The sequence below is a fragment of the Camelina sativa genome, chromosome 11 (assembly GCF_000633955.1).
Source record: "Camelina sativa cultivar DH55 chromosome 11, Cs, whole genome shotgun sequence".
Lineage (NCBI taxonomy): Eukaryota > Viridiplantae > Streptophyta > Magnoliopsida > Brassicales > Brassicaceae > Camelina > Camelina sativa.
The window spans coordinates 8473678-8484518 of record NC_025695.1 but is presented as its reverse complement, the minus strand read 5'-3'; the positions used below and the strand labels follow the sequence as shown (position 1 = coordinate 8484518).

General features: G+C 38.0%; 3 protein-coding genes across 7 annotated transcripts; 2 read left to right on the top strand and 1 right to left on the bottom strand.

Moving 5' to 3' along the window:
• On the top strand, positions 75-2943 carry LOC104722405 (probable prolyl 4-hydroxylase 12). 4 transcript variants are annotated; one of them, XM_010440553.2, is made up of 7 exons: positions 75-221; positions 543-662; positions 836-893; positions 973-1020; positions 2005-2062; positions 2193-2368; positions 2457-2943. In XM_010440553.2, exons 1-7 carry the CDS (start codon positions 142-144, stop codon positions 2790-2792), a joined length of 876 nt encoding a protein of 291 aa, XP_010438855.1. In that variant the 5' UTR covers positions 75-141; the 3' UTR covers positions 2793-2943. The 4 variants fall into 4 exon arrangements, with proteins under 4 accessions (XP_010438855.1, XP_010438856.1, XP_019087163.1 ...); XM_010440554.1 differs by lacking the exon at positions 973-1020 and adding an exon at positions 1727-1774 and having other exon boundaries at positions 81-221; XM_019231618.1 differs by lacking the exon at positions 75-221 and having other exon boundaries at positions 543-667.
• LOC104722404 lies at positions 3872-7750 on the top strand. Of its 2 annotated transcripts, none has more exons than XM_019233072.1 (10): positions 3872-4217; positions 4424-4578; positions 4800-4927; positions 5006-5050; positions 5149-5202; positions 5659-5763; positions 5868-6071; positions 6197-6282; positions 6384-7189; positions 7284-7750. In XM_019233072.1, exons 2-10 carry the CDS (start codon positions 4434-4436, stop codon positions 7436-7438), a joined length of 1728 nt encoding a protein of 575 aa, XP_019088617.1. In that variant the 5' UTR covers positions 3872-4217; positions 4424-4433; the 3' UTR covers positions 7439-7750. The 2 variants fall into 2 exon arrangements, with proteins under 2 accessions (XP_019088617.1, XP_010438854.1); XM_010440552.2 differs by having other exon boundaries at positions 3873-4124.
• On the bottom strand, positions 7882-10129 carry LOC104722403. The gene is made up of 2 exons (XM_010440551.1): positions 9758-10129; positions 7882-9361 (listed from the first exon to the last, which is right to left on the bottom strand). The coding sequence occupies exons 1-2, from the start codon at positions 9863-9865 to the stop codon at positions 8153-8155; spliced, it is 1317 nt and encodes a 438-aa protein (XP_010438853.1). The 5' UTR covers positions 9866-10129; the 3' UTR covers positions 7882-8152.

Sequence of the window (10841 nt, the reverse complement as noted above, 5' to 3'; positions counted from 1 at the left end):
AAAAAAAAAAAAAAAAAAAAAAAAACATCAAAGGACATAACTCCACAAACGACGTCGTTCCATCGCATCGTCGATTTTTTATTTTTTAAGTGAAATTGGGAAAGATGATGCTCGTTTCAGCGATGTAGCAGTGGGGGAGCAATGGCTTGCCTTAGCCAAATCATCCTTATTCTGATGATTATGATGTCTTCTTCGTCTTCTCCATTCTGTTCCGGTGGAAGGTGAATTTCAAAAAATCCATCCTTTAGCAAATCATATCTATCATAGTCCATAGCGCTTCGTTTCTCTCTTCTGATTCTGATTTTTCATACATCCGTTTCTGTTGACATGAACCTTAACCTCTCGAGATTATCACTACTTGAATCTCTAGTTTGAGTTTTTAAAAATCCTTGCATTTCGCTCTGTACCAGATTGAATGAGAGATGTAATAGATTCTGGAGTAGCGAGATTGTTAATCTCACAATCAATCCAGTTTCGTTAAGCTATAATGGTGGTGTTTCTGTACCTCAAAGTTTTTGTATTTGTTTTTGTTTTTTCTGTAGTCGGAAGGAACTCCGAGATAAAGAAGAGATGGGTAAGAGTGATGATACAGAGGGGAGTTATGTTTTAGGATCTAAATTTGTGGATCCGAGACGTGTTCTTCAACTTTCATGGCAACCAAGGTCAGGTACTTTTTGATTTATATATCTGCTTCAACCATATTCATTGTTCATTAGTGTATTTTTTATCTCAAGATTGTGATAGCCTGCACCATTAGTAGTAACATGAAAGATTATTTTGCAACAGTTATCTCTTGATAAACTTGGGGGGTTCTGAAACTAATTGGTATGTGCAGGGTCTTCCTTTACCGCGGGTTCTTGTCTGAGGAAGAGTGTGCTCATCTGATATCTCTGGTTAATTTCCCGTTCCTTGTCGGTTTGAGATACATAGTGATACATTGTTCTGTGTGTAATGGTTAATTCTTTACTGTAGAGAAAGGAAACTTCAGTGCTTAACTCAGGGGATGCTTTAGATGTGCCGGTAAGAACTTAGTATTCTTGAAGTTTGCAAATACCTAAGCTTGACAGGAAGTATGATGTCATGATCTTGATCATTCTGTGGGTATCCTGTAAGATACATGCTTAAGTGTCACCCCTATGGGAGATGANTTTCGCTCTGTACCAGATTGAATGAGAGATGTAATAGATTCTGGAGTAGCGAGATTGTTAATCTCACAATCAATCCAGTTTCGTTAAGCTATAATGGTGGTGTTTCTGTACCTCAAAGTTTTTGTATTTGTTTTTGTTTTTTCTGTAGTCGGAAGGAACTCCGAGATAAAGAAGAGATGGGTAAGAGTGATGATACAGAGGGGAGTTATGTTTTAGGATCTAAATTTGTGGATCCGAGACGTGTTCTTCAACTTTCATGGCAACCAAGGTCAGGTACTTTTTGATTTATATATCTGCTTCAACCATATTCATTGTTCATTAGTGTATTTTTTATCTCAAGATTGTGATAGCCTGCACCATTAGTAGTAACATGAAAGATTATTTTGCAACAGTTATCTCTTGATAAACTTGGGGGGTTCTGAAACTAATTGGTATGTGCAGGGTCTTCCTTTACCGCGGGTTCTTGTCTGAGGAAGAGTGTGCTCATCTGATATCTCTGGTTAATTTCCCGTTCCTTGTCGGTTTGAGATACATAGTGATACATTGTTCTGTGTGTAATGGTTAATTCTTTACTGTAGAGAAAGGAAACTTCAGTGCTTAACTCAGGGGATGCTTTAGATGTGCCGGTAAGAACTTAGTATTCTTGAAGTTTGCAAATACCTAAGCTTGACAGGAAGTATGATGTCATGATCTTGATCATTCTGTGGGTATCCTGTAAGATACATGCTTAAGTGTCACCCCTATGGGAGATGATGATTCACACCTTTATTTAGCAGTTTCCACCTTAGTTGCTCGAAATGGCCTTAATAGTGTTATGTTCCACTCCTTATTTTGGTATAATCTTTGGATACACTAGGATCCAGTAGTTGCTGGAATTGAAGAAAAAATTGCTGCGTGGACTTTCCTCCCAAGAGGTATTTAAGTACTAGAACTTTACTTAACTTGATGTTCAATCTATTGAGACTTAATGGTTTCTCTTGGAACGCCTCTTTTCTTGGCCAAACTTGTTGGTTTTATGTTTCTCCCTTGACGAACATGTTTCAGAAAACAGTGGCTCTATCAAGGTAAGAAGTTATACGTCTGAGGAGTCGGCAAAAAGGCTTGATTATTTTGGAGAGGAATCTAGCTCGGTATCTCAAGATGAAGTTTTGCTGGCAACCGTCATTCTCTACCTCTCAAACACAACTCAAGGTGGAGACCTTCTGTTCCCAAATTCACAGGTCAGTTTTATTTTTAAATTTTGAGAGGCAAAAAGATCTCTTATTTGGCACACCACAAAGAATGTTGAATTCTCTTTTTTTTCTTCAGATGAAATCCAAAAAGAGCTGCTCAGAGACCGGTAGTAACATTTTGAGACCAGTGAAAGGAAACGCAGTTTTGTTCTTCACCAGACACTTAAATTCATCTTTGGATGAGACAAGCACTCATTTGAGATGCCCTGTGGTGAAAGGGGAACTGTTAGTGGCGAAAAAACTGATCTATGCCAAGAAACAAGAAAGAAATGAGGAGAGTGGGGAATGCAGTGATGAAGATGACAACTGTCCAAGATGGGCTGAGCTTGGTGAATGCAAGAAAAACCCTGTCTATATGATTGGCTCTCCAGATTACTACGGTACTTGCAGAAAGAGTTGTAACGCTTGTTGATTCTTCAATCTTAGTGGACCATTCTCACTTCTCAGCATATTGGAAATTGTTGAAACATTTTTAATACTTGAGCTATTTTGTCTTTATGATGGAATAAAATGTGAATAGTCAAGGGTCGTTGGGGTAATTAAGTGAATAAATGATTTTTATTTTTTTAGAATAAAGGAATATACTCACTTATAGATTTTTTTTTAGTATGATCATAAGTAACTCAGTTGTTTACTCCCTGAGATCTACGAAGTCTTATTCTATTTTACTTATGTTTCTCGAATCGTAGAATTTGCATCTTTCTTATTCATGAGGCTGCACATAGTCCCTCTCTCTTGCTAGTCTCAAGAAAACACTACCATATTCGAATTTGCGCAGTATATTCCCAACATACCACTATTTTTCCCCTCTAAAAACCATAATATACAAAAGTGTTCATGTAACTACATTATTTTGAACATTTCCGGTTATAACACAATTTTCCTACTTATACTATATATTTTCAAATATTCGTATTTAAATATTTCTACAAAGATATATAGAAATATATTTGGTAACTCAACAGGTGTACTAATTTGGCTATCCAAAAAGATTTTTATTGTGTGGTCTTAAGTTGGAACTTTTATAGATGAAAAATAGACTAAATTAAATTTGTTGTAATCCCCATGAAGAGATTATAATCTAAGTCTGACTTTTCCTAGTTAAAAAGTATTGGTAATCAAAAAGTTAAGTATGCAGGGAAATTTTGTAATTTGTAATATATTTCTATAAATTTTCATTATTTATTTGGATAAAATAAGAAGAAAAAAAAAGAAGAAATTGCATTACTTTCATCATTAGACCAACCAGATCTAGACAAATTGTTGATGAATCATCTATGTCTATCCCAGTGGCTTTCTTCAAATAACAAATCTTAACTGTTAAGAAAAAAAAACAAAGAAAAATCAGAGAAAAAAATGTGTTTTTCTTTTCAAAATTCTACAAATTTCCTTATAATTTTAATTTTAATTTTAATATCCAAAAAACCAATATATTTGCTGGAAATTGCGAAATGGAGTCCCCCAGGGTTGTTTTTTGTTTCCCCGTACGCCTTTATAATTTCTTCTTCCCCACAGCTCTTTTGCCTCCTCTCTCCCTCCTTCCCTCTCCCGAATTTTTCTCTCATTTTTTTTTTTAAGCGTCCCATCACTTTCTTGGATTTTCTCGGCGACTTTCTTCCGTCTCAAGCTCTGCTTCGCTCCCGTCTCTCTCACCTCCTCCGAGGATCGCTCTTGATTTTTCTCTTCTTCCTATTCTCCGCCCCGATCTGTTTACTGTTTCTTTTTTGTTTTTTTTTTTTAACTGGTACGTGATCGGACTCAACCATTCTCTTCGTATGAATACAAACACCTAAATCGATTTGAATCATTCATTCCTTCCTTCGTGTATCGCATCACTGTATGTGTTGATTAGATTTTCAATTTCGATTTTGCTCTCTGTTAGGCATCTGTGTTAGTGATTCTGATGACGATTGAATCGAATACTGTGTTCCGCCTTATGTGATTTGGTTTTAATATAGTTTGCTTAGGGAAGAATTAGGTTTCAGTGTTATAGATTTATGTGAACTTCTGTGTTTATAGGAATTTGTGAATGCCTGTTTGCAGTTTGAATTCGATGGAGCTGGTGAAACAAGATGGGAATGATTCACTCGATATGCTCATCAGACGAGCGGTTGGAAAGGATCCTTTTCTTTCTTTCCCTAGACCTGAAAATACTCCAGTCCAGCTTTTTCAACTCCTCCATACCTTAGAACGTCCAGGTAAATGCTTGTCTCATTGTCTCTCATCTTTTTGGATTTGACATTGTCACTGACTAATCTATCATTGGAATCAAGTGGATTGGGTGTTAGGAGAGGATATATATATAGCTTTATTCTTGAAAGGTTTTCTTGAGTTTTTTAAGATCTAAGTGATGCTTGAATATCATGTCGCCTGGGGTATGGTACCTGGACTTTATTTGATGTTCTCTTTTCGCTCCCAGGCTGGCCATTGCTGACTCCTTTGAAGATACAAATGCAGAAGTGTGAAAAGTGTAATATGGAGTTTTGCTCTCCTGTCAACTATAGAAGACATCACCGCATGCATCGGCGTCAAAGAAAGCATGAAAAGGTTTGCTTAGTCTGAACTAGTACTATTTTGGTTTCATGTCTTTCAAACTCTCTGAAGGTTGTGTTTACATGTTTTCAGGATTCTGGCAAAGAAAGAGATGCGCTGGGAGCCTTTTGGAATAAGGTAGTTTACCCTCTAGACGCCTTCTCACAGTTTTTGCCGATTCGATTAGTTTTTTTCCATCAGGTACTGATCCTGTTCAATCTCTGTGGTTATTTCAGCTTTCTGCAATTGATGCAAAGGAGATTCTCTCATTAAAGAGCATGATGCTGGAGGTATTATGATTCCCAGGGATGCTTTCCCTTTCTTTCCAATAAATTTTTTCTTATCTTCACCCTTAAAAAATGCATGGAGAGCGTAGCATCATACGAGTGTGGCAGAACATGTTCTTCAGTCTTCCCAGTATTAATTTTCTTGTTGTTTGTCACATCTTGCCTAAGGTTTTGACTCTTTAGCAATGCCTTATCGCTTCTTCTCTTCATTAGTGCAAGGTGTGATACCATTATAAACATTGTTTTATTATAAATGTTTCCTAGAAATGCCATGTGACTTCATCGGGGTTATGGGGTTCGTTTCCAAATAATACAAGTTAGTTAGAAAAGCAAGAGTAGACCATACCTAATTCGTAGACATACCCTCACATTCTGCATTCTGCATAATGAATCTGTCTTCCTAACTAAAATGTTTTGTAGACATTTCCAACTCAAGATGCTTTATTTGAATTTTTGTAGGATGTTCCTGGGGTATCAGTTGAGTCAGGACTTATGTCACTTATCGAAAAACCAGGATATACTGCTCTGCCGCAATATTATCTAAGAGCTGGTTCTGGCATTTTGGTATGAATATTCATATATCTCTTGACGGTTTCTTTATTTACCTTTCCAGATAAAGTATCCACAGTGTTCAACCTCATGGCTGATATATGTTCCTATTTTTCCAGGATATTCTCCAGGCTAGACCATCTAGTTTTCCAGTTTCTTCGCAGGAACTTTTTAGCATTCTCGATGATGCAAGTGAAAAAACATTCCTGTGTAACGAGGCTGCACCAATGCAAAAATACATTTTTGATGGGGAAATTGGTAAAAATGTACTGGAGCCAAAAAATGTTGTTGCTTGCGCAAGCTTCCTTCTAGAACAGCGATTGGTAAAGTTTTTCCTTCAAGGTTTCACCATTCCTCTCTAGTTGGCAAAGCAAAGCGTCTAATACGCAAACTTTTGCTTTGCATGTATTCCTTGCATGTGAAATTTTTTTGTACTCTTAATGTGTAGATCAAAGCATGGCTGGCTGACAAAGATGCAGAAGCTCTGAGGTGCCAAAATTTACTTGTTGAAGAGGAAGAAGCTGCTCGAAGAAGGTATGTGCTTATAATCGCAATGCCAGTCATATAACATTGCTAAATCCACTTTAGTATCCACTTTAGTGGCGTCTTATTTACTAATATTATGTTCGGAGCAGACAAGCTGAGCTTTTGGAGAGGAAGAAGAGGAAGAAGCTAAGACAGAAAGAACAGCGGGAGAAGGATCAGAAAAAAGATGCTAAGGAAGACGAGAGTACCACATCAGAGGAACAACAATATCCAGCTGAGTCATCAAGCCAGCTACCTGTAGCTTCTGATTCCGAGGCACAGAGACCAGATTCCATACCGATTGATGCTTCTTCATCCCTCGAGGACCCTCAAGTTTTGGAAACGAATGATGGGAGAAACGGTGAATGTCAAGCGCCAATGGTTGATGATGATGGCTTTGGCAATGGCCAATACATGGAAAGACAAAATGGCCGTAGGTCGAATGGGTTCCATGCTAATCATGCGCCAAAACTTGGAGGCATGCGAAAGAATGGAATCAACAGAGACACAAGAGTCAATACTGCTAAAGTTTGGAGCCGAAAATCCGTTAACCCCAAATCGATATCACAACATGCAGCAGTAACTCAGCTAGATCAGACAAGGAACAGTGAACTTCGGATTGGAGCGTTCAGTTTAACAATCCCAAAAAGTGGTCTCAGCGGAGTGCATAACCAAACCAAATGCAGTGAAGAGGATAGAAGAACGAAGACTGTTGAGGTGAAACCCACAAGTGAGCAAGCAACTGTAAAGATATGGAGACCAGTGAGCAGTCAGGGAAGGAAAGTTTCGGCAGTCCATGAAAACGCAGACAAAGGTGATAAGAACTCAAATTCAACTGCAGCCGAAGTAAAGACAACTCATCATCACATAAGCGTGCAGTTTAACAACCACAAAGCAAAGGAGTTTCTTGCAAAGAGTAAATCTTCTTTTGACTTGACATTTTAATTTAACACCGCTAATCGTTTAATTTCAATATATATTGAGTTGTATATTCAATGTGAATGAATCAGGATGGAAAGAGGCAACCTCTGGAGAACACGTGACATTGGTTCTGTCTCAGGAAACAGACATCTCGGGCAACAACACTCACGAATCCTCAAATGGTGTTATAACCGCAAGACCAAAGCCGAGGATGAAACCCGAAAAGGGAACGAAGGTAAAATAGGTTCCAAAACAGAGTATTCCTTGAAAACAAAAAAAGAGTCGAGCTTGATTCTGGACCAGAGAGTATCATTCTTTTTAGGTATACCAAAAGTGCAGTTTTAGCGAGAGAGACAGGTCTTTTTCTTTTGCTTCTAGAGAGATTTTTCCCATTTTAAGAGTCTTTCCATTCTTTCTTTTTTTTTTACTTCTTTGCTCTCGATAGAAAGAGATTGATTTGTTATTTTGTTGACCTTTTTCCCATCGTGAGGGTTTAAATTTGAAACTTTGAAATGGGTTCTCTGATTTTTTGTGTAATAAATATATTTCTCAAACACACCGCATATAAAGCTCTCTTGCCACTCGGATACAAATTTGAATCGCATTGGTGTTGGCTCAAAGTATTGGTTACCAAATCACTGTAAATCAAGAGAACTAATTTAGCTAACTTAAAAATGTAATTCAGAGAAGAAGAATTATGGTTATATATTTTATCACGACAAAGAAAGAATACAATTTTGTTGTTGTCTATATCATGAAGAGTCAAGACTATTTTATATGATTATCAGTACAAAGAGAGAACAAAGACACCTACAATGCAAAGCTATATATGTATAGTTGTTAGACCCCAATCTCTAACCATATCACTGAATTTGCTTCCCATGTTAGAGGTAATGAAGAAGATAAAAAGGTTCTTTTTTTTTTGTTTGGGTAAAATATGTCAAGTGAATCCAGACCGTTACACCGGGAAGAAAGTCCAACTGTTTGCTGGACTATGATCACCTTTTCCGGCGACCTTCTCATTGGCCCACCACTCTGATCTAACTTTCTCTGTCGTCTCTTCTTCAGTGTTGTCAAACTTGAATTCTTTGCTCGAGCCTAAGGAAAACGTTCTTAGTTTCTGCCTCTGTTCACTCTCTGTTTCTCCCGTCGTTTTACATCCGTTTGGTGGTCTTAAGTGTTCCCCGCTCGCTTTTTCATGTGAACCGGATCGGTTTAGCTTGCTTGCAAGACAACGTGCAACGTCTTCACCAGTCAACTCGAAAGAAACTCTGTGAGCAACCACCACAGCTTCATCATTATGCCTTGACGACGACGACCCGTGGTCCGAATTGGCTAAAGACGCAACCTCAGATATCTGACTATCCGAAAGGCTGCCTTCAAGTGGTATGAGAGCACCAGAAGCAAGCTTTGAGCCTAGTCCTCCACCACCATTATCAGGAGTTAGAGCACCTGAACCCAACCTTGAACCTTGACCAGCAGGTGTGATTGATCCAGAACCGAATCTTGATCCCCATTTACGCGCTGTGAAGTGCTCAAAACCGAGAAACTTTGGAGGTTCACCGATACGAAACGCAACGATGGAGCATTTCCCTGGGTAAGGAGAAGATGTACCTGAGCCAGGGGAGATTAGATTACCACCAGGACTTCCAGGATACACTTGATGAGACTTAAACTCGTAATGTGCCGCTGAAAACTTCTGATTCATTCCCCCACTACTGTTCCTCCTAGCACGTTCAAGTGAAGATGTAAGCAACTGAGCAAAGGGCACTTCAGGAGAAGAAGGTGATTCTGGAGGTGGCGTGAAAGGCGCGGTGGATGGTTCAGTTGTGAAAGCAGAGAACACTGGAGGAGTAACGGGTTGAGTCTCATGAGCGTAAGGTCCAATAGCAAAGGCTGAAGGCGGTTCGTTGACGGTTAGGGAACAAAGTAGACCAGGATGAGGAGTGTGTAACACGGATGGAGGACCTGATGGTAAGGACGATACAGGAGATGAAGGAGGAGCTATAAAGGGCATGAATATTGAAGTTGAATTGCTAGAAGAGTTTTGGACTGGAGGCACGGCAACTCCTGATGCAGCTGGTTCGGGTGCGTGGCCTATCCGCTTATAGTTCTTCTTGGATCCAAAACACCAGTACAAACTCCACCAGCTTCCCCATTTTTTCTTCTGTAATTTTTCCAAAAGAGAAGACAAGGATTTAGGATTTATTATCAAGCTTTTATATTTCGTAAAACATGAACTAAACACCAGTTTTATTATTTTTAAAATCATAACTTCAAAACCAAAGAACTTTATTAAAAGCATAATTAACGCCAAAAAAGAAAGTAATTTAATTCCGTCACGTAACACTTGCAAAACAGATCATCAAAAACAAAATCCAAAAAAATTCTCTTATTTTCCCCAAAAAAAAAACCATTTATTTGAGCAATCAAAACATAATCACGATCCACCGTCAGAAACGTCAAGCAACAAACACTGATGGATTTTTTTAAAAACTACNAACTACAAGAAGAAAAAAAAAAAAAAAAAAACAGAGAGCTGATATAATAAAAAGAATAGTACATGCAGGACAGAGGAGGATGGTTGAACACGAGAGTCGGCGGAGACGATGGCGGAAGCAGCGGCGTTAACCGTGTCAACACTATTGTTATTATGATGAACACTCCTCATAACTTCACAATAACAACATCAAGATTGGTAACTTCCCTCCCACCCACTTACTTGGATCTCTCACAGCTATAACACCACAGTCCGTAAGAAAGAAAAGAATCAAAAGAAAATGTGAAAAATGGAAGAAGAAGAAGAAGAATGAGAGAATAAAGAAAGGGCAAAAGGCGTTTTTATTATGGCTGGTGGCTGGAGGAGGAGGAGGAGCTGGTCCTTTCTCTCTCTCTCTCTCTCAAAGAGTGAGTAGTAGTGTCAGCGGTCGTTATCTTTTACGTTTTCATTCAATTTCTCCACGAGATGTTACCACGTCATCTGAATTTGACGGTTCGGACCCACGCGCTTCCATTTTTTTTTTTTTTAAACTATTATTCGCAATTATTGTAACAATAATAATATTAGTATTTTTTAAAAAAAAAATATCATTATGGTGATTATTGCTAAAAAAAACGTTATTGGAAAGGAACCAAAAAATATAGTATATTTTTTAAAAACACTTATTTTTTAAAAAATGGAGAGTAACGCATAAAATAAAAGTGATGAGTCGTACTCGTCCCCAATGCATACAAATGGCTTTTTTCTCCGGTTATTTTTTTTCTTTTTCTTTTTCAAGGCAAAATTTGAGTGACTTTTAACAAAAAAACACAGCAAACGAAGAGAGTAAATACCAAAGTTACCCTTGGTGTTTGCGTGGTAAATTACGAGGAAAGCCACACTCAGTAATGGCTGGCGTCGCGAAACTCGTGAGTCTGTTTTTTTATTGTTTTGTTGCGAGTCTTTTAAGATAAATTCGCCGCTCAGTTCAAAAATTCCGTTTGGTTAGCGAGCGAGATCCTCGTGACTTCTTTCATTATTATTATTATTTTTTTCTTTTCCCTGTCTAACTATTTATTAGCTTTCATATGTGTGTAACATACACAGTTATTGCTAAGGTCGGGTATAGAATGATTACTTTAAAGGTTTTTTTTTTTTTTTTTTTTTT